The sequence below is a fragment of the Siphateles boraxobius genome, unplaced genomic scaffold, assembly GCF_051911475.1.
Source record: "Siphateles boraxobius isolate OS27281-9 unplaced genomic scaffold, OSU_SipBor_1 130, whole genome shotgun sequence".
Taxonomy (NCBI): Eukaryota; Metazoa; Chordata; class Actinopteri; order Cypriniformes; family Leuciscidae; genus Siphateles; species Siphateles boraxobius.
The window spans coordinates 48,805,117-48,832,667 of NW_027508734.1; the positions used below are offsets into that span (position 1 = coordinate 48,805,117).

General features: G+C 38.5%; 2 protein-coding genes and 1 long non-coding RNA gene across 3 annotated transcripts in view; all 3 read right to left on the reverse strand.

Annotated features, from left to right (window-relative positions):
* Nucleotides 1-884: 884 nt before the first annotated feature.
* Nucleotides 885-17,079, reverse strand: ostc (oligosaccharyltransferase complex subunit). Its single transcript, XM_077229675.1, has 4 exons — nt 16,862-17,079; nt 16,301-16,394; nt 10,911-11,108; nt 885-1,305 (listed from the first exon to the last, which is right to left on the reverse strand). Exons 1-4 carry the CDS (start codon nt 16,998-17,000, stop codon nt 1,287-1,289), a joined length of 450 nt encoding a protein of 149 aa, XP_077085790.1. The 5' UTR covers nt 17,001-17,079; the 3' UTR covers nt 885-1,286.
* An 891-nt stretch (nt 17,080-17,970) lies between these two features.
* The window catches only part of LOC143736711 (uncharacterized), a 336,163-nt gene continuing 326,582 nt past the window's right edge, over nt 17,971-27,551 (reverse strand). Inside the window, exon 6 of the mRNA XM_077227353.1 lies at nt 17,971-18,116. Coding sequence (XP_077083468.1) covers nt 17,971-18,116 — 146 coding nt within the window. The remainder of the gene's footprint in view (nt 18,117-27,551) is intronic.
* LOC143737777 (uncharacterized) lies at nt 19,252-22,671 on the reverse strand. Its single transcript, XR_013203717.1, has 3 exons — nt 22,566-22,671; nt 21,860-21,978; nt 19,252-21,587 (listed from the first exon to the last, which is right to left on the reverse strand). It is a non-coding gene; the product is annotated as an uncharacterized LOC143737777 (long non-coding RNA).

Genomic DNA, 27,551 nt, shown 5'->3' on the forward strand with positions numbered 1-27,551 from the left:
GAAACATTTAATCGTAAACATATGAAGCTATTGTTACATTACAGAGTTTACACACACCCCTTGAACAATTTATTTATTTTGACAGTATTCAGTGGAAGAGAGCATGGATACTCCCTGCAAAAATATTGTATGTCCAATAAGATAAGAGAGGTACACTTCAAGATTCTACATAATGTCTATCCAACCAACTCCCAGATTTCTACTTTTGGTAATCTTTCCAACACATGTGTATTTTGCAAAGTTGAGGAAGAAACTTTGCTTCATTTATTCTACCATTGCAATCAAGTTCTCCCAAAGAGATTTAACCTAAGTTGTTATCTTTCTTCTTTTATAAAATGTGATGTAAACTTTTCATTGAAAGATATATATCTTTATTTTTCTACGAGACTATGCTATTACTCTTGTTGTTAATTTTTTTGTGTTGCATTGTAAATTTTTTATTCACAAAAACAAATCTCTCAATACATTCCCTAGATTTGATGTCTTTATCGCTGAGATCTCCCTTATTGTAAAATCTCTTAAACTCATTGATAACAATAAGAACAAGAAGTTTCTTAAGAATTATGATACTATTTTTCTTACTGGTTAAGGTGTCTTTTTTTCTGGGTTTTTTTTCTCCCTCCTTTTCATTTTATGTTAGTGTAATCAATGCAGTTCTGTTTCTTTTCTTGCAATAAAAAAAAAGTTCAGTCTATTCAGTGCTGCTCTCTAGTGTTTGAAAGTTATCAAAAAATCTAAGGTGGGAATATAAGCCTTATCTATTAAATGAAAAACATATTTAAACTTTAAAAGAGCCTTCCATTTTAAATAATCTTTTCATTTTTCTTAACTTTAATTTCACAAAGTAAAAGTTTGAAAAATCAAATAATTAAAACTTTGAAAAGTTTTGTGGGAAGTACATTTATTTATTATAGAAAAAACTGCACATCAAACAGCCACATTCAAGGGTTTTCACAGAGCAGGCTGTCTACAAAATAACAGTAAACGGGGATATTCCTAAATGGATTTAGCTTGACCACAACAGTGATTTTCAAGGGCATCAATATAATACTGACAACCCATTGGACTTTATAGAAATGTGATAACATGTTTTTATCAGCAATGTTGAGAAGTAAATTTAGCACAATAAGAGTCCTACAAGACAAGTTGCATGTGTAAAAAACAAAAAAAAAATACAGGAGGAGATTTCTGCCAGTGAAAATAATTGATCAGCATTTGATTGAGTCCTTGGCACCGAAATGGATTTTCTCTTTAATCTCTCCAGCAGATTATGCCATATTGCAGCTTTAACCCATAAGGTAACCACTGCAAGACAAACACATTCTGTTAATCATCAAAAGCAAGACAACAGAGATTAATCTTAAACCAAACTATGATGCATGCATGTATACAGTTTTAAAGAAACTGCTAAAACATTGCTGCTATCTCCCTGCTATACACTGAGAATAACAACAACAACATATAGCTGCAAGCAGCAATTAATGGACCCAAGCACAACAACTACAATAAGTAATTAAAGACAGTTTTAGATTTGAGTCAAAACGGGTACAAATCATGAATAGAATCACTTTTAATATGATTTAATTACTTATGACTTTTAACAAAAGGTGACGCTGTCACCAAATTGATGTGGCGTGGTCAGTGTGGTATGACAATAACCACATTTACACTGTTGGGCCAAACGGTTCTAAGAACGATAAGGAAAAGTTCCAGTTATATTTCCACTTTAGCTTGGTTCAGCATGGCACGATTGCAAACCGTTAAGAAACCATGCTGAACCGTGTTGGTAGAATGCGTGTAGTTACATTGCCACTCAGGATTGGTTGCTTGTCTGTTGCCTGGCTAACAGTTTCTTATGGTGCTGATCCACTTGTCCGTGCGAACCATCTTTATGCAAATGAATTCCGTTGAACGGGACGCGACTATCCACAAGCAGAGCATATGGAGACGGGGGGGGAGGAGACTTCCCCCTGTCTCTCGCAGCAGGTTGACGCGTATCCCTCCCTACGATCTCTCGCAGGTCCTCTGTTCTGATACGCAATATTTCCCACTCGCTCAAAACCACGCCCATAGCGGTAAACAGAGGAACGCACATCAACGTACAAATGTGGAGGAGGCGGCGACACCACGCGACAGTCGTGTCGGACAAGTGGATCAGCACCGTTACTGTGCGTTCACACCGCAGCCGGCGAGAGTGTCGAAGTGGGCGGAAGTCATTCATTTTCAATAAGAGCCGGCGGTGAGCCCCGGCGAGGGTGGCACGGCGCATCTTGGACGGTGAGAGCGGCGAGGAGAGTAGGCCTATTTCACAAAATGGCGACCGAGCCAGGAACTAGGGTAAACTCTTTTCCAGTGAAAGCGCTAGCAGTTGCAGTCGGAGAACAAATGCGGAGACTAAAAGCGGTCAGTCCTGTTGAGTACCTTTTTATTAAGGGTTCGAAATTAATTCACAAACTCAAAAATTGAAAAAAAAAAATGGAATCGTCGATACTGCCCCCCATGTCGCGCCCGTGATGGAAAGTTCGGATCGTTTTACTGACTCTATTGTTCAATCTCGTTCATCAAAATTAACTAATCTTTTTTCTAGTCATTTCAGGGGCTTTAAATGTTATACTTTTAACAGGCAAATTCCCCGAACACATCCAACGCAATCTTGATCATATTCTTGATTAAGAAATCATTATAATGCAGTCAAAAGTAATTTACAGGGAACATTAATACTTGACCTTCCGAGTCTTTTGTTCATTTGCCGCGTGACAGAGGCAATGAACAGATCGTTCATGAACGACTCATCACGGCGCGGAAAAAAAACACACGTGAGGCTGTGAGTCCTCTAACTTGGATTCTATGCCCGAGCCTGACGATATTTCCCGTCACTATCCTTGACCCGGGCTCATGATCTATAGATGTGCACTCCCAACGCAATAGAGTGCGGCGCGGGACTAGATTTGATGGCCGAGTGCAAGCGGGCGGTAATGCACTCACTCTGTGTGTGCGGGAGAATAAAAAGATTTGCGGGACTCCCGCAAACTAGAAATATCTATGAATAAAACATATAAAAACTAATACATTTTTTTCATCTGTTGCAGAAAAGCAACAAGAACAACTAAAACAAAATAGAAACGATTTACAGGCCAGATTTTCTATTTATAACATGTTTGCAGCGTTGAGCGATTTAGCCAATCACAGACATATGTGTTGATTTCTTGAACGCAATGACCAATCAGAAGCATTTAAGATAGACTCTCCTCACCGCTCAAAACGGACTTTTTGTTCAGTGCTGAATTCTGTAAGCTGGCAAATCCTCTAATTATAACAAACAAAGTGTAGGCTATATATTATGAAAGATTCATTGTGCAGTCAGCTTCACTGATAATAACAGATGTGTGAGATTGCGATGAACTGATGTCAGCTTTTTAGGAGCAACAGCAACCTGTGCTTAAAAAAAAAAATCGAGAATCGAATCTAACCGTGACCTTAGAATCGAAAATGTAATCGAAGATTTGGAGAATCGTGACACCCCTACTTTTTATGTTTCAACCCAAAGAAGAAACAACCCTATTTATCACTTCATAGCTTTCCGTGTTTTGCTGGTTTCCATGGAACAACTGGGGAGAAGTTAAATCACGCCAGAGTGACACAGACGACAAAAAGACTTCTGGTCACGCCGCCACCCGCTACGATCGCCATTCATTCTCAAAATGGACTGTGAACAGCTTGTTTTCTTTCTCAGTCATTCATATATCTGACAAAAGTAAGAATAGCAGATGTTGTCCGTTTTGTTGATAGTTTTCAGGGAGCTGTGAAAAGATCGCTGAAATTGGACAAAGGTTAGGGCTGTGCAATTAATCGAATTTTGATTTCAATTTCGATTTTAGCTCCCAACGATCTCCAAAATAGTACAATCGAGTAAAAACGATTATTTTGTCATGTTATTTTGTCTTGTGTTCTGAATGACTCGCGCACGCGCACATCCGTCCCTCCCGAAGTCATAAACTCTCTCAGCCTATACAGGCATAAACTGCAAGCACAATAAACTTCACAATAACAATTGGCTAATTTAATATAGACTGGAGTGAGACCATAGACGTCTCTCGAGCTGTAGCGATCTCTTTAAAATTTCATTCATTTCTGCTCGATCACTGTAGCGCCTCAGTTAAAGCGAAAGGCAGCGAGCGCACATGACCTGATCATCTGTTCCGCTTTACAGAACGAAACAAATCGAGAATGAACACAGGGAGCGACATTAAAACGTGTCTGTTTGTCCGGGAAAAGGGGATTTTTAAGTTTCAAGTGAAAGAGTTTAACTTGCCCGACCGATCGAAACGTGAGATGGTTTTGATCTTATACAGTCAGTGTAAACAGAGATCGGTAATAGTTTCTGGAAGCAGCGCTTTTGCCTTTGTGAGAGAGACATTAGTGGACAAATCAAAACAAATGAGCCTAACAGCTAACACAAAAACTCACAGAAAAAACATACTGAGGTAGAAATGTTGAGTTCTTTTTATTTATAATAAGCTATATGATATAGTTAAGTAACATAACACGATTAAGGGCTGTTCTATATCACGATTGCAAATGTTACACTGAATTTATAGTTTTATAAACAAGTAGCCTAGTTTATATGTGGTAACTTACATTTTAGATGCAATATTGACTGGTTTTGTTCCATTTCACCGACGAAAATAGTTACAAAAGAAAAGCATCACTAAGCGCTGTGTTTTGTTACTGTAGGATTCATTATTTTGAACAAATCGTTTTAATGAATGACTCAATGATTCATTTATTAAGACGGTCACTTGTCGCCACCTATTGATTTATTGTTTAAAGGCAAAGGCATAATTGATTTTATTTTTTATTTTATTATTTGTTTAAACATTAATCTCATAATATTTTCACAGTTGTAATTTTGCAGTGTAAATTAATTGAATGGATAACAGCCCTTTTTATTAAAACTGAATTTGATCAAATGTAAGAATTTGACATAAAACATATATTTAGTAAGGTTTAATAAATTGTCCTTTATAAAGGCAAATAACGCCCTGGTGACCCCCTACAACAAATTACTTTGTAAACATGTCACCTTTTTCACCACTTGTGAGTTTGCAAGTCTGTTTAATATTTCAAAAAGTACAATAAATGTGCAAATTTAGATTTTTTTAAGAGTTGTTGAAAGGTGTCTTTTAATAAATGCAACATGTTCCCAAAGTCATGTGAAATAATCGTGTGAAATAATCGTGATTTCAATACTGACCAAAATAATCGTGATTATGATTTTTTCCATAATCGAGCAGCCCTAACAAAGGTTACAAATTCTTGAAATTTGCTTACATTAAAAAAAAAAGTTCCATTCATTTAAATGGCATGACACTTGATGACTAAGCTCACATTTAACGTTACTATATCTAAACACAATAAATAAATAAATTGAAATGATGTCTGATTGCTATGAGTGAAATCTAGTGGCTTTTGTTACAAATTCATGTTATTAAGTGTTAGTTTGCCCAGGAGATTGCAGCAATCTTCCACTAGATTATGGCTCATTTTTCATGTTACCACCATGAATGAAACTAAGAATTGTACATCTTTACAGTGAATTTGACCTAACGTTGCTATAATTAAAAAATGGTTAGACTAAAAACATGAATGAAGTGATTGATATTACATGTTTTAAAAAAAATCATGATGTTACAAAATAACATTTTAATGTCTGAGGTCCCCTTATGAAAAGAAAATATATTTGCATATATATGAATGATTAATATATGAAATGGTTTAACAGCTCACCGGCATAAATGGTTTAAAATATACAGAATAATATATGGTGTTAATAAATTACAATATATTGAATAATACACAAGGAATTTTCATATATTCAAAAATATATAATGTATGTAAATTTTATATTCCGTAATACACTTCATCATACAGGGATTAAAGATATACGCCGCTATGAGAGTCTACGACGGATTTCCGTCAGTATCAGGGTTTCCCCCCTTTCCTTGTGTCTTAAATTCACTTTTCATAATTTTAAGGCCGTAAATATGGTTACATTTCTCAAATAGTGTAATAAATGTCTTAATTTTAGTTTTAATGGGAAGGACGAGGTGTTCACTCTGCTGAGGGGGATGTGATAAAGCCTGGAGTGGAGCAAAAGCCTGTTCCTCTCTGCACTCTAAGCGTGCTGTCATCACTCCGTACCTGATCCACTCCGGGTTTTCCAGCCCCACTCACGGGAAAAACTGCTCCGTGTTTACACACAACTTTAAAAGTTATTCTAATATGTTTATTTTTGTATTTCACGAACGTCTGAATTTATAATACTATATGTAACGGTTTGGAAAGTATTCTACACGTTCAATAAATGTTCCAGCTGCCCTCGCTTGCACAAGTAAACAGCAGGCCTGGCAAAGCGCACCCAGGAAAAAAGGGAAAGAAAGTTACAGAAAACAACTTCTACAAACAATTTTAAATTGCCAACAGTTAATAATAAATAAAAGTTCATGACGTGCAAATCGTATAACAATCAAGTGCAATATAAACATGTTTTGTCAGGGCATCACTCCCGAACCCCGGCATCAACACTCAATTTCAACATCTGCTTCCTCCTTTACACGTGTCTGGCGTGATTTAACTTCTCCCCAGTTGTTCCATGAAAACACGGAAAGCTGTGAAGTGATAAATAGGGTTGTTTATTCTTTGGGTTGAAACATAAAAAGGTACGCAACAGGACGGACCGCTTTTAGTCTCCGCATTTGTTCTCAGACAGCAACTGCTAGCGCTTTCACCGGAAAAGAGTTTACCGTACTTCCGGTCTTGGCGGCCATTTTTGTGAAATATGCCTGTTGAAATCAGGCATATTTCAGGATTCCAGAGGACGCAGTCCTGTAAACTTTGGTTCCGACCACATTAGTTCCCAAGCAAAATAGAGGAGAGTTTGATCATTTGAATTTGGTAAGAAGGCGCGCAACACTATTTATAGGGAATGTGGAGATGACGTCACGCCGTGTTGCATTATGGGTCCGCCGCCATATTTACAGGATCGCGCCCAATACCGCTGTTGGAGGCTGTGTTTGGATTTTCTGTCGAGATTTTAATAAACGTCGATATGGTTGTTCAGTTCAACTGCCATAGCAGGTCACACGATCGTTCAGGGAGGAAACTGAACAACGGAATAATTTTTTTCACCTTTCTTTCTAGGAAAAAACAACCAGGGAAGCAGGTCGAGGAGCTGACGAGAAGACGCCGGATTGTGTGGGGTGCCGCAATCATGAGGAAAAACTTCCCTTACTGTCCTCCACTGCATACTACGTTTGTTAAAAGTTGTACACAGCAAGAGGTTGTGTATTGTATATTCCTCGATGATTAACAGTTAGGAGGATAGTTGATGAATGATGTTGAATTTGTGGTTCATGTTAGCAGATGATAAAGCCAGGACACATTGCATGAATCAAATTATATTTATTTTGTTTTCAATTAACAATTTGCTTTGATATTCTGTACATCTTTTTACATGCCTTTTTTTAAAATGTTTGTGAATCATGTTTTTATATAACTGCTTAATAAATACATTAAGTGACTTCTCTGTTTCTGTACTGATTGCATCCACAAAGACCCTTTAAGTACACATAAATGGGATGGGCAAAGATACATAAAACTATTTTAAAATAAACTACCAAATACCCTAATTTTTACACGTGTCAACATTAAATGATGACAATAAGGCACAGGTGTATTTAACAAGTTACCACATCTTGTGACATTATAAAGTAATGTACAATTTTTTTCTTGCACAACCTATGACAACTTAACATATGCTGAAAATAGCAAGCTAACATTAACTATAAGAGCTGGTTTTCAGGTAAAATAGCTTGCACTTTATGTACAATAGTAATCAACTTAGTAGGGCTGGGTAAAAAATATCGATTTCTCGATTTTAATCGATTCTCATTTTTACGAACCGATATCGATTATTAAATCCCAAGAATCGATTAGTCATCCTGTTTTCCGTTGATGAATGAATGAAACATAGCACACATCCCATTCAATAAACGCAATAATCTTTGTGCTTTGTCACTATTGATATGAAACAAAGTCTCAGATTTCAAATTATGTCCATTTTCTTACGAAATTCAAAAACATAACCGTTTTGGCGCTCTGGCGCGAGATCGCTCTGGCGCGCGCAGCTCAGCTCAAGAGAATCAGCAGCGCCGAGCACACATGATCTTCTCTTCCGCCTTAATATTACCAGTTGCAGCGTGACATAAACAAGAATGAGCATCTGAAAGTGTGTTAAAAGATAGAGTACAACTTATCGAAATCCTTATAGTTACATGGAATCGCTCAATCAGTGTTTCAAATGTGGAAAGACGTCAGTGAAAAGCAAGTATAGGCTACAATGTCATGAAACATCACATCACATTTACCTCAAAACCATACCCAGTGACCGGCATGAACTCGTTAGTCACCTAGAAAAAGTAACTCTAGAGAGGAGCATTTTGCTACATAAATGCACCTGCACCATAATACATATTCATTATAATTGTTTTATGTTCTTCAATATTTAATGCATGTCTGAATAAATCTGGCAAGTTTTTATGACAGCCACCATTTAAATGTTTATATTTCATATAACTTTATTATTAGAAAAATAAATAAAAGAGTAATTTAAGTGTTTGTATACAAATCAGTAAATCTTTACCTTCAATATTAGGCTATACTAGGCTAATGTAACAATTTTAATGATACAACTGACTCCCATAGTTTACAGCATTGGTTAAGAGATTTGTTTTCCTTGAGAAAATTTGCCATGTATTGTACCTGATATCCAAAATAATCAATATTGAATTGAATCGAAATCGAAATCGAATTGCAAGCTTGTTAATTGAAATCGAATCGAATTGTGAAATTTGTGTCAATACCCAGCCCTACAACTTAGCATAGGCTTCGAACACCAAAACTAAATCAGATGTATCAACGTTGTTTATCGCGGATAGTTTGTCCAAATAACGTTTTTTGGTAGTGGCATTTAGTTTATCCCGGTAGGGTTCCTTCTCTTTTTCTTTAAACATCTCCATTTCTTCCGTTCTTCTTCAATTTAACCTCGTTTTAGCCAAACACCCACTATTATACCGAAGGTAAACAGAGATTGTGCCTGTAAAGATGGCGCCCACGTCCCATAATGCAACACGGCGTGACGTACCTCCACATTCCCTATAGGCAAGATTTTCGCGCTAATACACTTTTTCTGCGGGAATGTAAATTAGAATAGAACTTAACCATGAAAACAAAAGCCACACCACACAAATGGCTTTTAATTGGTTTATTTCGTTAGCAAACATGTCACTATAATTGTTAAGTTCTTTGCATCGATCAATTTTCTGCAAAAATAACGATTGACATGCTCGTTTGCTTTACGGCCCCGTTAAATGAAGTTTTAAAAAAGACCAAGCATTCGATCTACGTCAGAGCATCCACAAATCTTTCCACGGCGCCGCTGGCAGGGCGGCGAGAGCGAATTTTGCCGCTTATTTTTTAACAGCAGATGGCACTGCGTGGTTAGAAACAGCCGTACTCTGCTTGCTTCCAATGCCTTACACACACCACTTCTATAAAATAATCATTCATAAAGTTCGAAAAGGTTTAAGCGAATTACAAGGGTGTTTGCAGTGGGCTGTTTACATTAATCTCACATCATAAAAGCATTCTGAGGTGCAAATACATTCTCAGACTCAGTCAAACGCTGAGCATTTGAGCGTGTGGTTAAAAACTAGCCTAGAGTGCCATCTGCTGATAAAAACTAAGCTCAGAATCGATTAGAGAGAGAATGGCATTGCATTCAGAAAATATTGGAATCGATCCACGAATCGCGATAAATCGTTTTTTTTGACCCAGCCCTACTAAGCGCACTATTTGAGCTAAGTAAACAAGTTAATCATAAGTAAAAGAAATACAGGATCATCTTCCGAAACGGTATTGTCATTTAAATCTCATATGTCTGTAAACTATTGCGTTACCAAGGCGACAACTGACGCATTTGCATTACATTGGATTTAGCTCTGTTATAAGCACCACATAAGAAAATGAAACCAGATCTGTACCGACTGGGCCGGATCGGCACGGAATGTAACAGTTGAGCAACGCGAAAGGTTTGGCCCAATGGTGGAAAAGCGGCTAATGGCACACACAAAGTTTGGTGTCAATATGTCAAACCATTGCAGAGAAACAGCCTAGGATTCAGTTTGGCATCATGCTATCAAATTAGTTTATGAGGTAAACGATAATGGTTTGGTGTATCAACATACCATAACTTTTTGCTGGCATGGTCTAAAGATGATCGTAATCAAATTTGGTAAAAATTGGATCAATGGTCTAGGAGGAGTTTGAAAAGTAGGTTTTCAAAGAAATTTTAAATATCGTATAAGTTTGATCGACTATGGATTAATTGGTATCATTGGTCTTGATATGTTCCTTACATATCATGTCATACCGTTGCCAGTCTCAGGACAATAGGAAAAAATTATCAAAAGCTGTTAGCATTTATTTGAAATGTAATGAGAATTTTTTAAAACAGGGTGGCGCTGCCTGAAACTTTTTGAGTATCTCAAGGCATCATGTCGAAGACACATAAGTTTCATAACGATACGCCAATACGTTCATAAACATATTCAAAATGGTTGATGCACAAAATGTGGGACGTGGGAAAATTGGACGTCGTTCGACTCTGTATGCTGTACTGAATCTAAAGAGATGTGATTTTTGGCCAAACCTTACAGAAATTATTGCAAAAATATCTATTTTTTTTGGCCCCTAATAATATTAAATAATCAGTAGGTGTTTCCACTGTAATAGTGCAATACAATATAAACAAATAAATGTTTAAAAAGCTAATGTAAAGTGTAGTGACTTACGGCAGTTTCATTCTCATGAAGACTCTGGCCATGAAAAAGCTCAGTAGCACGCTGACAAAGCCGATGAAGAGCAGGAGGAAACGGTTGAGCTTGGGAATGTTGGGTGCATTAGAGCGATCCAGAATTATGAAGCCAAGGCCTCCCATGGTGAAGAGAAAACTGGATGCCAACCCCTCCATGATGTACTGCCCATTCACCCTTTAAGAGAGAACACAACCATTCAGATAGACTAGCTACAGGGATCACAGAAGCACTGTTATGCTGTTCTGCACATCAAAAATCAACGTTATGTATTACAATATTACAATGTTATGTACTGACTGAAGGGCTAGGTATCGATTCAGATGTTCCAATTCGATTCGATTTTGATTCGCAAGCTCTCAATTCGATTTTCGATTCTAAATTCGCTTCGATTCAATGAATATAGATTTAATACAAATCCTATATTTATAAAAAAGAACAGTGAACAAATTTACAAGTGGTTTAATAAAAAGAAATTAAACAAACCTGTATATTATTTTAGGAACACTTGGGTACATACAGAAGCCAACTGTATGTGAAGCCAATGCATACAATGAATAGACAGGATTTTGATGCTAAATTTATGCTGAAGATTGGTCAAGTCAGAACAGTGGCATACCTTGATCAAACAGGATCAGGTTATTTTATGTTTAAGATAAAACAAACATAAAATCTCACAGCATTAGCTGTAACATGGAGGCTGCAAGCCAATGAACAATGTAGGAAAACACTCTTGGGTGATAAATAAATATGGAAAAAATCGATTCATGGCCTTTAACATTAGTTACTGCACCGTAAACTAACATGAACAAACAAAGAACAGCTGGATTTTTATTAACTACCATTAACAAAGATAAAATATAGCTGCAAGCAGCCATTACCGGGGCCAAGTGCAAGAAGCGGCAACAGATGCCATCATGGGTTGGAGTGGCAGATCAACTGCAGCAAGGAGCAATTAAGGACATTTTAAGAGAATTTTGGTAAAATGGCTGAAAAATCATATACATTAACTAAAAGTATGATTTAATGGATTATCACTTTCGACCAATAGGTGGCACAGTTACGAAATCGATGTGATGTGGTCAGAGTGAGGTGACAATGACACATACAAAGTTTGGTGTCAAAATGTGAAGGCATTGCAGAGATAAAGACTTAATAGTCATTTTGGCAGCATACCTCAACTTTGCTGCTGCGGTATACAAAAACTGTTTCGTCTATCGTCACGAAATCCATAAGTTTTAGTCGGCATGGTCTGGAGATGATATGATTCGATTTTGGTGAAAATTGGACGAATGGTCTAGGAGAAGTTCGAAAAAGAAGGTTTTGAAAGTAAATAAAGATGGCGGACAGGAAGTTCGTCCAAATACGTCAAACTTGGTATGTTCTCAGCATGACCCAAGGAATCTATTAAGACCAGTGTAATTACAATAGGCATATTTTTTCAAAACTTATTAGCATTTTTGGAAATCTAATTTTAACTTTTGACCAACAGGTGGTGCTGTCTCGAAATTTTTTGAGTACCTTGAGGGGATGGTGCTGGTGGCAAATTCTGAGTTTCATAATGTTACAGTAATGCATTTGTTAAGTATAGCATTTTACATCACAAAACTGTATTGAAGTCAATGGGAATTTCATGTTTTGTTCTATTATAGCGCCACCAAGAGGCAAAATCTCGCAATTTTTTTCATGTGTCCACGGAATGAGCCCATACATGTGTGTGCCAAATTTGGTGAAAATATCTCAATTCGCTTCGGAGTTATAGACATTTATATGAAAAAATTTGTCAAAAATGACTGACACGTAACTTTTATTTAATTTTACTACCCCTTACTATCAATATTTTGGCATTTGTGGGCCCAAAACATATAGTTAACAAGCTATGGTTCCAAACTTCTGACGGTGGTTTCGTCTCGATCAGACTAACGGTTTCGAATATATTTGCAAATGTTTTTTAGGCGCTAAATCACAACGCTACACAAACCGTAAGACGAAACCTAGCATGTTTGGTATCTGTGGACTCGGTAAGGATTCGGGAACCCAAGGAGATGACTCCCGTGAAAATACATCAACCACACCCAGTTATAAGCTCTTGAAAAAAAATTTTACCACTAGGTGGCGCTGTTTCGAAACTTCTCAGGCTCCTTCAGGGCATCGTACTGATGACCCATACCGAGTTTCGTAACAATTTGTTTATGCGTTCAGAAAATACAGCATTTTAGCACATAATTCAAAATGGCCGACAGCCAAAATGGCCAATCTGGGAAAAATTGGATATCGCTCGATTTGATATGACGCCCTGAATCTAACGAGACAACTTTTATGATTTTTGGACAAACCGTTCAGAAGTTATAAGCAAAAATAGCCATTTTCTGTATCTCCGGACCAGTAGGTGGCGCTGCGCCGAAACGCAGCATGTAGCCTCAAGTCATGCTTATGATGACATGTACCAAGATTGGTCTTAATACGATAAAGCGTTGCGGAGATACAGCCTTACGTCTGTTTTTGCAAGCACTACGTAAAAATATTTCGTGCGTTTATCGAAAACGGTTTGACGAATCAACTTGAATTCCATAACTTTTTGTCCCCACTGTCTGAAGATGATCTGGTGCGATTTTGGTGAAAATCGGACAAACTGCCTAGGACGAGTTCGAAAAAGTAAGTTTTTTGAACAATTCAAAATGGCGGCCATATTTTTATGACGGAAAATGACGTCATAGGGTGCATTCGAATCGACATGAGCTCTGGAATTAGAGGGAAAAAGAATTTTGTTGATAGTCCTAACGGTTCAAAAGTTATTCGCTGTTATTATGCTGGATATGGGGGTAATAGAAGAGTCCAGCAGTGACTGGGCGAGCCCGATAGTTTTGGTTCCTAAACCCGACAGCTCGGTCCGGTTCTGTGTAGACTATAGAAAGGTGAACGCGGTGTCTAAGTTTGATGCTTATCCAATGCCGAGGGTTGACGAATTGCTTGATCGGCTGGGTACTGCTCGTTTTTATTCAACACGGGACTTAACAAAGGGTTATTGGCAGATCCCCTTGTCTCCTATGTCCAAAGAAAAATCAACTTTCACAACGCCGTTCGGTTTACACCAATTTGTCACCCTTCCTTTCGGCTTGTTCGGGGCTCCTGCACTTTTCAGCGTCTGATGGACAAAATTCTCCGGCCGCATGCTGCATATGCCGCTCCCTACTTGGTTGATATTATCATCTATAGTAATGATTGGCAGCGTCATATGCAGCATTTGCGTGCTGTCCTGAAGACGCTGGGAAGGGCGGAGCTCACGGCCGACCCGAAGAAGTGTACGATTGGGTGTGTGGAAGTAAGGTATCTGGGATTCCACTTGGGTCACGGACAGGTGCGTCCCCAAATTGATAAGACGGTAGCGGTTGCGACCTGTCCGAGACCCAAGACCAAAAAGGAGGTTAGACAGTTCCTGGGGCTAGCGGGTTATTACAGAAGGTTTGTGCCTAATTATTCGGACCTCGCTAGCCCGCTGACTGATCTAACTAAAAAGGAGGCACCAGATACGGTCCAGTGGACGGAGCAGTGTCAGCAGGCTTTCACCCGGATAAAGGCTGCTCTGTGTGGCGGGCCGCTTTTACATGCCCCTGACTTTTCTCTCCCTTTCAGACAGACGCATCGGACAGGGGGCTGGGCGCGGTCCTGTCCCAGGAGGTGGAGAGTGAAGAGCGGCCGGTGCTGTACATCATTCGAAAGCTCTCTAAGAGAGAGACGATGTACAGCACCATTGAGAAAGTGTTTAGCCATCCAGTGGGCTGTTCTCACCCTCCGCTACTACCTCCTGGGGCGGGATCACCCGTTGGTATCTTGCTTTACAGCCTTTTAAATTCCAGGTGGTCCACATGCCGGGTGCACAGATGGCTGTGGCCGACTTCCTCTCCAGGAGGAGGGGGGAGGGGGGGAGGCTACAGGCCGGACGGGCGGGCGGTGGGGGTATGTGGCGAGGGGGGCGTGGTCTCGCGAAGTCTGTAGCCAGAGACGAGTCAGCGAGCTGTGCGGTGAGTAAGTAGGTCAAGTGCAGATGATGAACACCTGTGTCTGATTGCAGTGATTGGCGTGGAGACCGCATATAAGCTGCCAGGAAGGAGAGAGCGGGGGAGAGAAGCTCCTGGGACTCGCACGCACCCCGCAGCCGAAACCCGCAGTGTACAAACGGATTGGAAAGAGTTTTTGACTGAATGGAGTTATCCCTGAGTTATTATGCAACGGGAAGAGTGGTCGTTTGACTGAACCTTGAGAGCTGGAGACATACAGCGAGAGCTGGTACAGAGGGCAGAATGTTTTCGTATTCAAGTGCTGTAGTGGTACACTACGGTGAAGGCGCACCTTTCTTTTGTTCTTTTATTGTTCTAAATAAAGTGCGAGTCCCAAGTCCGCCGACCCTGTCTTCTTCCTTCACCCACATACACTGAAATTGACTACAGTGATATTAAAGTGTATTTTATTTTTGTTACAAGTACATTACAAATTCATTACAAGTGTCTTCGAAACTTACAAGCAATTCACCATAAGTGTATTTATATAAAAAAAATTTTTTAAATATTTATTTTTGTCGTTTTTGACTTTTATTGTTGACTTTGGCGCCGACCATAAGTTTTTAACTACAAATTGCAAAATTTATTAAAATAACACTTAGCTATACTTTGTAAAAAATGTAATGCAAAAATGCAAATAAATACACTTTTAAAAAATAAACAGAATTTTCACTTCAAGAAAATTTTTCAAAAAAATAATAAAGTACAATTATTTTAAAGTGTGTTAAAAGTTGTATTGTGAAAATATGTAAAATTATGATGCTAATATACTTTTATATATTTTAAGATAGTACAATTTTTGTTAGTAATGTTTGTTCTGCAATGTACTATTGAAAAAGGGAATATATTTCAAATACAATAAAGCATACTTTTTTTGACTAGGTTGCAACAATATGCACATGCAACAAAAAGGAATGGACAGATTCAATACATTTTTTGTAAAACAGAATCATCATACTGCAAACGAAAGTTTAGTTAGTAGATTACATTGCAGTCACGTATTTTGGTTAGCTCTGGTAATTTGGTAGAGATTTGTATGCCGGTGGTTGGAGAACATCACAGAAATTCTGGATTTGGACAGCAAGAAAGCTACCGACTAATCCTGTATATCCCTGTACCCACAGTATATGATGTTTAAGATGACGATTTTCATTTTTTGGGGTAACTTTTAAAAATTATTATATAGGCCTATGGCATAAAGTGAAATGTCTCTGGCAAAAGTGAAGTAACTCATCTGAAGAGCAACCAGTTTTTTTGTTTTGTTTTGTACAGATGTTATGATGACAGGCTGTAGAAAATGAAAACCACTACCTGTACGCCAGAAAGGCCACTGGCCGCTGATGTCCGTGTTCATCGGTCATTGATCCGACACTAGGAGGTTCAACGATCACATCGTATATGATGCCTGAAGAAGAGATCAGAAGAGTATGGTAGCAGTATGATCACAGTTTTAAGCAGTCATTTAGACTAAAACAGAGTAATGTCAAACTTAAAATTATTTATTTAGCTATTTAAAATCTAGCAAAATAATAATAAACTTCCGTTTCATTCTTGTTCATGTAATATGTTGTAAGGAGCAGAGAGTAACGTTAGTCATTCTGTCTGTATGTAACGTTACAATATAATTTGAGATCAATGAATGCTAACTGACGTTATTGTCAGAGAAATCAGACTGTAACTCGCAAGATTATTTCACAAAGCACGAAAGCATGCATCTTCATATTCAAATAAACTGTAATACAAAGTCTCTACTGCAAAATATAACTTGTAAATAAACGGTTGTGCTGATGTGTGCACAGACAGCAGGATAAGGGTTAACGTTAGTAGCTAAAGGCTAATTAGTTTAGCTTCAGATTGCTTTGAGACTCTTACCACCGGTGATGAGAAAATATGAAACAATCACGACGGCATATACGGTCATTGCAGAAGGCATATGTAGCCATGATGGTTTTTTAAGTTTGACATTCGGGCATTCCAGTACAGCAAACGGTAGGCTGAAGAGAGTCTCCATGGTTTAATTCTGTGTTCCTGTGGCCACCCGGCTAATGCATACGTCACACTGGCCATAGAGCTACGTGACACGTGTACAGGAAGAGCGGAAAGAGAGGAACATTTTCATTTTGGGACGTCTTAAAGCAACCTCTACATAGTTTGTTTTAATAATGTATTTAAAAAAAGGAGAAATGACTCCCACAATGAAGCAGGGTCTTATTTATTTGATCCCCAAAACAGATAAAGACCCACTTTTAAAAACCTTCACCCTTCCCTGGCACGTTGTAACACATTTTCCCTCGCGGGTCAAAATGACCCAAAGCCCTAAAATTATACTTTTTTTTTTTTTGTCCAGAAAGCTTTTTTTTTTTTTTCATTTTGATAATATTTTTTCTATTTTTTAATGCAATTCTTTTGGAGATTTTTATTATTATTATTATTATTTACCTTTAAATTACTAGAATTGATCAATAAATAATAAATAAATAGTCATTTTAAGCACATTGGTCACATTCTTTCAACTCAAATTCAAAATAACTTACAATTTGCCCTGGTTCAAGATTATTATTATATTCAATTAATCGAATGTTAACTGATTGCATGGATTATAAAAGTTGACAACCTTAATTCCCCTTCCATGTGTCCATACCTAATATTATTACCAAGTATCTAATATTAGCGTATTTCTCTAAAAGCTATCTTTAACAAAGGTTCCACATCCCCCACTGATTGATCCAATTCCATCCTTTCTAACCAACTTGTACCCAGGAATGATCAAATTTAATTGCAGATGAAGCCGAGTCTCCTGAATACAAATAATGTGGTAACACTGTTAACTGGTGTACAAATATTTTAAATTCTTGGCCGTTCACAATCAAATTTCGGGCATTCCATTGCAGTATTTGCATTTCATAGTTTTACGTCTTTGACTTCCCGAAGGATCACGTCACTGCAGTTCCTTCTGTTTGTCCAAGTAGCATCTGAATCTGTTACTGGAATTTCAGTAATGCCCAAGTGTCAAGGCAAGTAGCTGCAGATATGATCATTTTCAGCTTTTCAGTTCTTTTGGTTGTTTGAACTGAGCAGTTAATGACTTCTACTATAAATGCCACAAAATGAACTTTGTTTACCACATCTATTTACTAAAGCGGCGGCGCGGTCAGACGCAGCGGCTGCTCCGGGTCCCAAATACGGTGCTTTTATGTCTTACAATGTCGTTTGTTTCGTCTCCAAATAGTGTAAAATTACCGCAAACTCACAAGGAACTCACTCCAAAACAAATATATGATCGCCAAAGCCTTTTGGATATCGCCAACGCGTACAAACACCAACTCTCGTCTGCGGTTACTGAAAAGTTACGAGGCCTTTCCCACCCAGCAAAAACTCGTTGTTTAGACGTCTGTTAAAATTTGGTTGAAAAGTGAAAGGTGAAAAGCCGTCTTTTTCAGGTCGTTGAAAAGACGCCTATAAAACGACATCCCACTCACGCCTAAATTAGGTTGTAAAGTGAGTTGAAAAGACGTCTTTTTCAGGCCTAATTTCAACCGTGAATTTATGATTATATTTAATATTCATAATTACTGTAAAAATAAGACAATTCACAAAAGAGTAGCAAAACATTTATTGACACGTCAAATACATCTTTCACGTAAAAAACACTTTCCTGATCACATCGTAAGCCTGCATTTGATCAAACATACCCTAAAAAAAGTTATATTTTGAAATATGACTACAAAATAACTTTTCTATGAATTTATAAATACATATTCATGTAAATATGTGTGATGGTAAAGCTGAAATTTCAGCATCATTACTCCAGTCTTCAGTGTCACATGATCCTTCAGAAATCATTCTAATATGATGATTTGATTCTCAAGAAACATTTATGATTATTATCAGTTGTACTGCTTCATATTTTTGTGGAAACTATGATACAGTTTTCAGTAGTCTTTTTTGAATAGAACTTTCAAAAGAGCAGCATTTATTTGATTATTAATTTTATTTTATTTGAAGATATTTTTAACAGATGCCTTGTGTGCACAAACAAACAATTACGTCTTTATTCACAAATTAGGTATCTCCGACGCATGTTGCACCATGAGATGGCCAGCTCACACGCCAACACAATACTGATGAATCGTGGTGCTCCATAAACACGTTTCAGAGATATATATTTTGTGAATAAAGATGTAATGTTTTTTTTGCACAAACAAAGTGTTGTGAACTTCTTCTTCTCAAGTGTAGAAAAGATAGAGTTGCAGACCAGGAGATTGTTGAGGTATAAGTTCTTTATTTCGTCGCTGTAGTCATCTCAATCAAGTCTAACTAAGGGAACTTTACATTGTAGTTTATATACATTTCAAGAGGAGGAGTTACATAAAGGTGGAAACAAAAGCATGCAAATGAGGCATCTGGGTTAAGGATGTGCCCTAGACTGAGAGTGTTACCAATCCTAATCCAATCAGCATAACAGTGTAATGTAAATATCCTAATCCAATCAGCCAGACTCTTCACCGATACCTTCACATTATCTTAATGGCCAGGCAGTGCATAAAGACAAAAGGTGATAGTCTCAGTGCTCTGACCAATTTAACTTACAATAGAGAGCTGGACAGACAGGAACAGGCAGGTTTGTGACATCATTTACCTTAGATACAAAATTCACACTAATAAACTTTCTCAGTTTCTATGCTATTGTATTGGAAGCTCAATTATACATTTAAAATAAAATTTGTAATCCTACAAAAGCATTCACATCGCTCATTAAAGTTGAAGTTTAACCACTGGACTCATATTGATTATTGTTACAATGGCCCTCATTTATCAAAAGTGCGTACACCAAATTTCCAGCGTACACCCAAAATCACGGTGACTTTGATATTTATCAATATGGACGTTGGCGTACGGCACGCTCAAATCCTATGCCAGTTTAGGAGGTGGTGTACATGTAGGCACGTTTTGAGTTAGAGCGGAAATGCGCAAAAAAACAATTCCTAACACCACAAAACGCACTGACAAACTAAAAGATATGAGGAGCTCTTTTCCAAAACGCGATAAACGCCATTTTTAAAAAATAAATTTGTATTTTATTTCTATTAATAAACTAGTGTTGTGTCTGCAAAGATGAAATTGATGATCACCATCTCCGTAATGAATGCGCCTATAGAGAGAGTATTTATTTTCGTTTATAGTTTCGTTTGAAGACATTTTAAGCTTTCTTTATAGATATATTTCTCATGTCTGTGAGGCATATACTGAGTTTCGGTTAATTTATGATGAGATGTGCTCCAGTTCACGTGCAATGCAAGGGACCGCGCCCGTGCCTCCATGTCATGACTCATGATTATATTGTCTGCTATTTGCTTCTTATTTAACTTAAATTAAACTTAAAGTGGCCAAAATCATGTCTGAGCATGTCTCCCGATATATTGCGCATCCTATCTTAGCCTATGTTCACTTTTCATAATCAACATAGATGGGGAAAAAATAAAATTATAATTTTTTAACAAATATGAAACTAAATGCACTTAGTTAATGGCTACAACACGTAGCCTAATAGTAGGCCTGAATATTGTTATCATTACTTTTTTCAAGTTCGGCACGAATGACTATTAGCCTAAATGTGTTACTAAATGATTTGAATGTATTTTTATGTTATATGTGTCTGTATTTGTGTGTTATTTTTAAATTATTTGTTTTATGTGGTGGACAATATTGGAACGTGACATTGGAAATATTTATTTTATTTTTACTATTTAATTTATTTTACCATTTATTTTGTTTGGCTTTTTATTTATTTCATGCAGTTGCAGTTATTTAATTTATATTAATTCATAGTATGAGTCCCTGATTATATGTTGCATGTTCTCTTGTTGTTTTTTTGTTTGTTGTTTTTTAGACAAAAAATGGATGGATTTATAGCGTTTTGAAAAAAAAATCAATTAACTTTGAATTTATCATCAACAATATTGTTGTTTGATTTAATAATAATTTTTCATGATGGTGATGGTCTCGATCTCCACGTCGGAGAAGTGTCTCCTCTTTGCCGTCTTCCGTGTGTCCATGGCATAAAATGAGGGCGTGGGGGAAGCGGATACTTGAATATTGGCGTGTTATTCTAATGACGATCGTTTTCAGCCGCTGCATTTATCAAGGGCAGGTATTGCGTACACCTGGATTTCAAAGGTACGCACAGCTTCATAAATCAGGCGGTGAGAGGACTGTAAGCACAATCTTTCGCCAACATATACGCCCGTTTCTACGCAAGAATGATAAATGAGGGACATTGTCTTTACTACCTTTCTGAAGCTTGAAAGTTGTAGTTGCATAAACTGTGAAATGGAGGGACAGAAAGCTCTCAGATTTCATTTAAAAGATCTACATTTGTGTTTCAAAGATGAACGAAAGTCTTACAGGTTTGCAAAGACATGAAGGTGAGTGATGAAAATATTTGGTAATTTGACACATTATGTAAATCACATTAGTTCCCTTAGGGGCACCAATACATCTCTTCCTGATCTCTGATCTTCTGCTCCTTCCACTATCTCAACCCCGGATTATTGAGCCATAACAGAATGCTTTAGCCTGGCTGTTTTTTCTCCAGCATCTAAAGTGAGAAAGAAAACAATAACCAAAATCTAAATGTAAAAGAAAAAATGGTTGTCCAAAATGTAAAGTATACACTTGAGTTTTCCCTCTACATATACATGCAAGATTTCAGTCATAGATAAATTGTAAATGTTTGCTTTGTTAGACATGACCTGTCTAGTGATGTATATTTATGCTGAAATATAATATTGGTTTGTGTTTTAAAACTCTCCATGTAAGTGGACCTTGAGAGACAATGTTGAGATCTCCTGCAATATGTTCTGAACTTACAACATTGGAGGTCCAGACCAAAGTCCTGCAGAGTCTCGGTGATCCTGGATCACCTGCTCAGGTCTGCTTAATTGAGGTTGGAGCTAAACTCTGTGATCAGCACTAGATGGCAAACAATACTGAAAATAGAAAGAAGACAACTAATATTAAGTTATAAATAATTTGTTCTATGTTCATCTGCTTACCTTTACAAAGTATGTATCATCAATAAGCGGTCTTTATTGAATTTGATCTTTTAATAACAATGTTTTACTACATTAATGCTTACTACAAACCTGATAAAATGACTGGCGGGCAAAATGGAGGAAAGCCTTATTTTGCTCTCCAGGTGGGCGTTTCTATAATGGTGTGACGTCGCGTGAAAACTATGAATTAACCATACTTTTAGGTTAAATAAATTAGCTTACTTCCATTCATCCATTGACCAATTGCCAGCAAAACCTGAACAAAACTATAAAAATCTCTCAGCTACACATAAGATGCGATTAAAAGCCCAAACTTAGACAGCTCAAGTTTATAGTTAACCTAACTTAGCGCTACCTCTAGTTAGCGGCTAGCCTAACGGCTGAGATGCTAACGGACTTTTTCCAAGACACTAAACCATTTATATAAAGTAAATATTCAACGGATGCGAGTCATTTACATGAAAGAAAGTGTCAGAAACATTTGTATGTACTATTTGTGTAATGTTGGGGACTAAACTTACCTGAAAGTAGTGAAAACAACAGTGAGAGACGGAGTTGTGCTGCTGTCAGTTGAGCTGCCGCCCCGTTTCCATGGTAACGCCCTCCGCTCCAGTTCAAATGCGGCTTGAGTGTTCAGCGCGCGCCCATTAAAACACGTAGAAGTCACGCAGAATTTACATAAACGTAGAATTGATGGAGGGAATTATTTGATAATCAGATAAAATATCCTGAAACTTGATAGATTATTAAGTGGATAGTAGCCCTGTGGCCATCTCAAACTGTAAATGGAATGAGCATATGAAAGCATTGAAAAAGTAAAACAATGTAGTCATTTATATATAATTGGCTATATTATAATATAATATATTGCTTTAGAAATATGGTTTTTACAATTTTATTTCTACACCAAATTTACCATAAGGCATGGACATATTTTCTCAAATACACAAATTTACAGATGTAACATGAGGAAGAATTTATAAGCTTTATGTTCCAAGTATTTTTTAAATATATTTCAAATATACTAGATGTATTTCAATTTATTTAACAGTGCTTCACATATATTGTGAATATATTCATATGCAGTTATTTATAGGCTATTTAAGTGCTGTTGTTTATTGGGGTCTATGGTGTTTTAACTACTGTGATGTTTAATGTTTTTATGGGTGCATTATAGGAATATTAAATGTAGTGATTGTTAACAAATGTTCAGAAATAGGCGTAGGCCACTAATATACAGCACAAGTGTTTTCAACAATATATATTTGCAGCTGACACAGAAAACACTAGTTTATTAATAAAAATAAAATGCAATAAAAATCAATGCATATGCGTGTCACCGGATTTTCAAATACACATCTTGCTTGTTGCACGCACACATATTATGTCGAAATAACAAGATATTATGTTGAAATAACACTTCATAATACATAAGAATATTTGATTGAATGCTGAATGTTGTGCTTGTTCAATTTAAATTAAAACCTGAATTTAGATAATTAAAATAATTGAATATTATATATTGGGTGGGCAAGTTTTCCTCATTTATTAAGTAGCCTATTTATACATAATTGCGCAGCTCCCCTGTCAATGATCTAGCACCCCCTTTAGCACCTGCGTTAATAATTCTCTGGCGCCGCCCTAAGAGCGTTTTTTTGTTTTAGCTACCAAATCAGACGGACCAAACAAAGTCATTTTTTCAAAGTCTATGTTTTGGGCTAAATTTGGACCAAATCAGACGGACCAAACAAAGACCAATTTTCAACGTCTATGTTTGGGCTAAATTTGGACCAAATCAGACGGACCAAACAAAGACCAATTTTCAACGTCTATGTTTGGGCTAAATTTGGACCAAATCAGACGGACCAAATAAAGACCAATTTTCAACGTCTATGTTTGGGCTAAATTTGGACCAAATCAGACGGACCAAACAAAGACCACTTTTCAACGTCTTTTTTTGGGCCAAATGAAGGCTATGACGGGCCGACCTGATTTAGCCCAAAAAACAACGTCTTAATGACGTCCGGTGCTGGGTGGGTTGTTTACTGCTGGAACCGGACCTCGAGACCGCGGCCTCGCCTACTGACGCTACCCGCACAAGGCAGCGTCGCAAGCGGTGTGAGAGAGGACGGAAGCGTGGTAAGCGTGGAGGTATACGAGCTAGGCTAAGGGCCAACCCCACAAGACCGGCTCTTCCAACACTCATGCTCTCAAACGTTCGCTCTTTGGAAAACAAACTGGACTTAATTCAACTCAATCGGTCTACACAGCATGAGGCAAGGGATTGTTGTGTGTTTGTGTTCACCGAAACATGGCTAAACGTCAACATCCCGGACTCCGCCATTCAGCAGCACGGGCTAACTAGCTACCGAGCAGATAGAGATTCATCACTATCTGGTAAGACCCGCGGTGGTGACTTGTGTGTGTATATCAACAAAGACTGGTGTAACAATGCTGCAGTATTATCTAATCACTGTTCATCGCTGGTGGAGTTTATGGTTGTGAAGTGTCGACCGTTCTATCTGCCGCGGGAGTTCACGGCCATTGTTATTGTTGCGGTTTACATTCCCCCATGTGCAAACACTAAAGACGCGCTTCGTGAACTGTATAGCGCCATCAGTGAACAACAAACAAATAACCCCGACGGCTTCTTTATCATAGCCGGTGACTTCAACCACGCAAACTTAAAGACAGTTCTGCCAAAGTTCTACCAACACGTGAACTTTGCAACTAGGGGAAACAACACACTGGACTTAGTTTACACAACAGAAAAGAATGCTTACAAGGCTGTACCCCGCCCCCACCTTGGGTACTCGGACCATATTTCTGTTATGCTAATCCCAGCATACAGACCACTTCTCAAACTTGCCAAACCGGTTCAAAAACTCTTGACAATTTGGCCAAATGATGCTCCCTCAATACTACAAGACTGCTTTCAATGCACAGATTGGAACATGTTTAAAGAGGCAGCTACCTATAACAATCACACAGACCTGCATGAGTACACTGAAACTGTGACTGCCTACATCAAAAATTGCACTGATAATGTGACAGTCACCAAGACCATCACCACACGTGCAAACCAGAAACCATGGATGACAACAATGGTTTGTGGGCTGCTAAAGACCAGAAATGAAGCATTCAGATCAGGAGATAAAGCAGCCCTCAAAAGAGCAAGATCCAACTTGTCCTGTGGCATTAAAAATGCAAAACGGTCATATGCTCAAAAAATCAACAAACACTTCTCCGACAGTAGAGACACACGGAGCCTGTGGCATGCCATTAAGACCATCACTGACTACAAGCCTCCGCCACAGGCCTGTGATGATGATACATCCCTCCCCGATGCACTCAACCACTTTTATTCACGGTTTGACATGCAGAATGACATACCTGCACAAAGACTGCCCATACCACCCAACGACCGGGCGCTCTGTCTGTCTCCAGCCGACGTAAGGAAGTCCTTATCTAGGATTAACCCACGCAAGGCTGCAGGTCCCGACAACATACCTGGCCGTGTTCTGAGAGACTGTGCTGCACAGCTGACAGATGTGCTTACAGATATCTTTAACACCTCGCTGCACCAGGCAGTCGTCCCCACATGTCTCAAATCCACAACAATCATTCCGGTACCAAAGAAATCACCTGTGTCCTGCCTAAATGACTACCGTCCCATAGCACTGACTTCAATCATAATGAAGTGCTTTGAGAGGTTAGTCATGCACAATATCAAAGCCTGCCTCTCCAACACACTCGACCCGCTTCAGTTTGCATACCGTCCCAACCGCTCTACGGACGATGCAATTTCCTTCACCCTCCACCTGGCTCTAACCCACCTAGAAAATAAAGACTCCTATGTTAGAATGCTGTTCATTGACTTCAGCTCGGCATTCAACACAATTATTCCACAACAGCTCATAAATAAACTAAACCTGCTGGGCCTCAACAATTCCCTTTGTAATTGGATCCTGGACTTTCTTACCGGAAGACCTCAGTGAGTCCGTGTCGGCCACAACACCTCGAGCACTACCACACTTAGCACAGGTGCCCCACAAGGCTGTGTGCTCAGCCCGCTGCTCTTCATACTGCTGACCCACGACTGTACTGCCAAGTTCAGCTCCAACCACATCATCAAGTTTGCTGATGACACAACAGTGGTAGGTCTCATCAGCAACAATGATGAAACGCCCTACAGAGAGGAAGTGGCACAGCTGGCTGAATGGTGTGGCACTAACAATCTGGCCCTCAATATAGGAAAGACAAAGGAGGTCGTGATAGACTTCAGGAGAAACTCGGTTGACCACCCCCCATTGACCATCGACAGCTCGACTGTGGAGAGAGTCAGCAGCACTAAATTTCTGGGGGTGCATATCACAGAGGATCTCACCTGGACCACCAACACCATGTCACTCTCCAAAAAGGCACAACAGCGCCTACACTTTCTCCGCCGGCTGAAAAGAGCAAGCCTCCCTCCACCTATTCTCACCACATTCTACAGGGGCACCATTGAGAGTGTGCTGACTAGCTGCATCACTGTTTGGTACGGAAACTGCAGTGCTGCTGACCATAAGACCCTCCAGCGGACAGTGAACACGGCTGCAAAGATCATCGGTGCCCCTCTCCCTTCCATCCTGGACATTTTCCTTACACGATGCTCCAGCAAAACCAACAGTATCGTTAAGGACTCCACCCATCCCTCCCACAGTCTCTTCCAGCTCCTACCATCAGGAATACGGTTTCGGAGCATCAGCGCCTGCTCCGCCAGATTGCTCAACATCTTTTTCCCCCAGGCCGTGAGGGCCCTGAACTCAAACTACACCCTCTGAAACCCTATGCAAACCCCTACCTCCTGAAACATACTAAGACACTTTACAAACTATGCACTAGACACTTTACACACACTGCTGCGTGTATAAAAATAGACTCAGCTATTATTATATTTATGTACATTTTCATGCACTACTGTACTGTTCCCCAACTAGTTGCTTGACAAACAATGTTTATGTCTGTTACATTTTTGTATGTTTGTACTTATGTAGCACCGTGGTCCTGTGAGGCACGACATTTCGTCCCACTGTATGTTCCCACATGTAGTGGAATGACAATAAACCTCAACTTGAACTTGAACTTGAACATGGATGTTTCCATCCAAGAGACATTTATGACTGCATTTATCTTTATATTGGGTTGTGTTGTACTTGCTGCTTAAACATATGAAATATGTTGTACTGTTTTGTATTTCATTGCTTCTGTAGCTTGTGTTTTGGGCTTTACAGTCAAGAAACGCCCAGTGTGGCCCTCACAAATTACAACATTTGGGTTCAATCCCCTCTCCACATTGCCCATAATCATGATCTCCACCACATGTGCAACATCTTCTTTTCCCTTTACATACTGCTGTTACATGACCCAATCTTTGGCAATTAAAACATCTCAGTGCTGGTCTCACGTAGGAGAGAACACTCACTTAAAAATGTTGGGTTAAAAATAACCCAACGAATAACCCA

Bases quoted from the DNA above. Each gene is read 5' to 3' on its own strand.
- ostc (XM_077229675.1), bottom strand. From the start codon at position 17,000: ATGGAGACTCTCTTCAGCCTACCGTTTGCTGTACTGGAATGCCCGAAT. The intron at 16,395-16,861 runs GTAAGAGTCTCA...TCTCTTCTTCAG, and splicing joins ATATTTTCTCATCACCGGTG to GCATCATATACGATGTGATC. The intron at 11,109-16,300 runs GTAGTGGTTTTC...TCTCTCTTAAAG, and splicing joins GTGGCCTTTCTGGCGTACAG to GGTGAATGGGCAGTACATCA.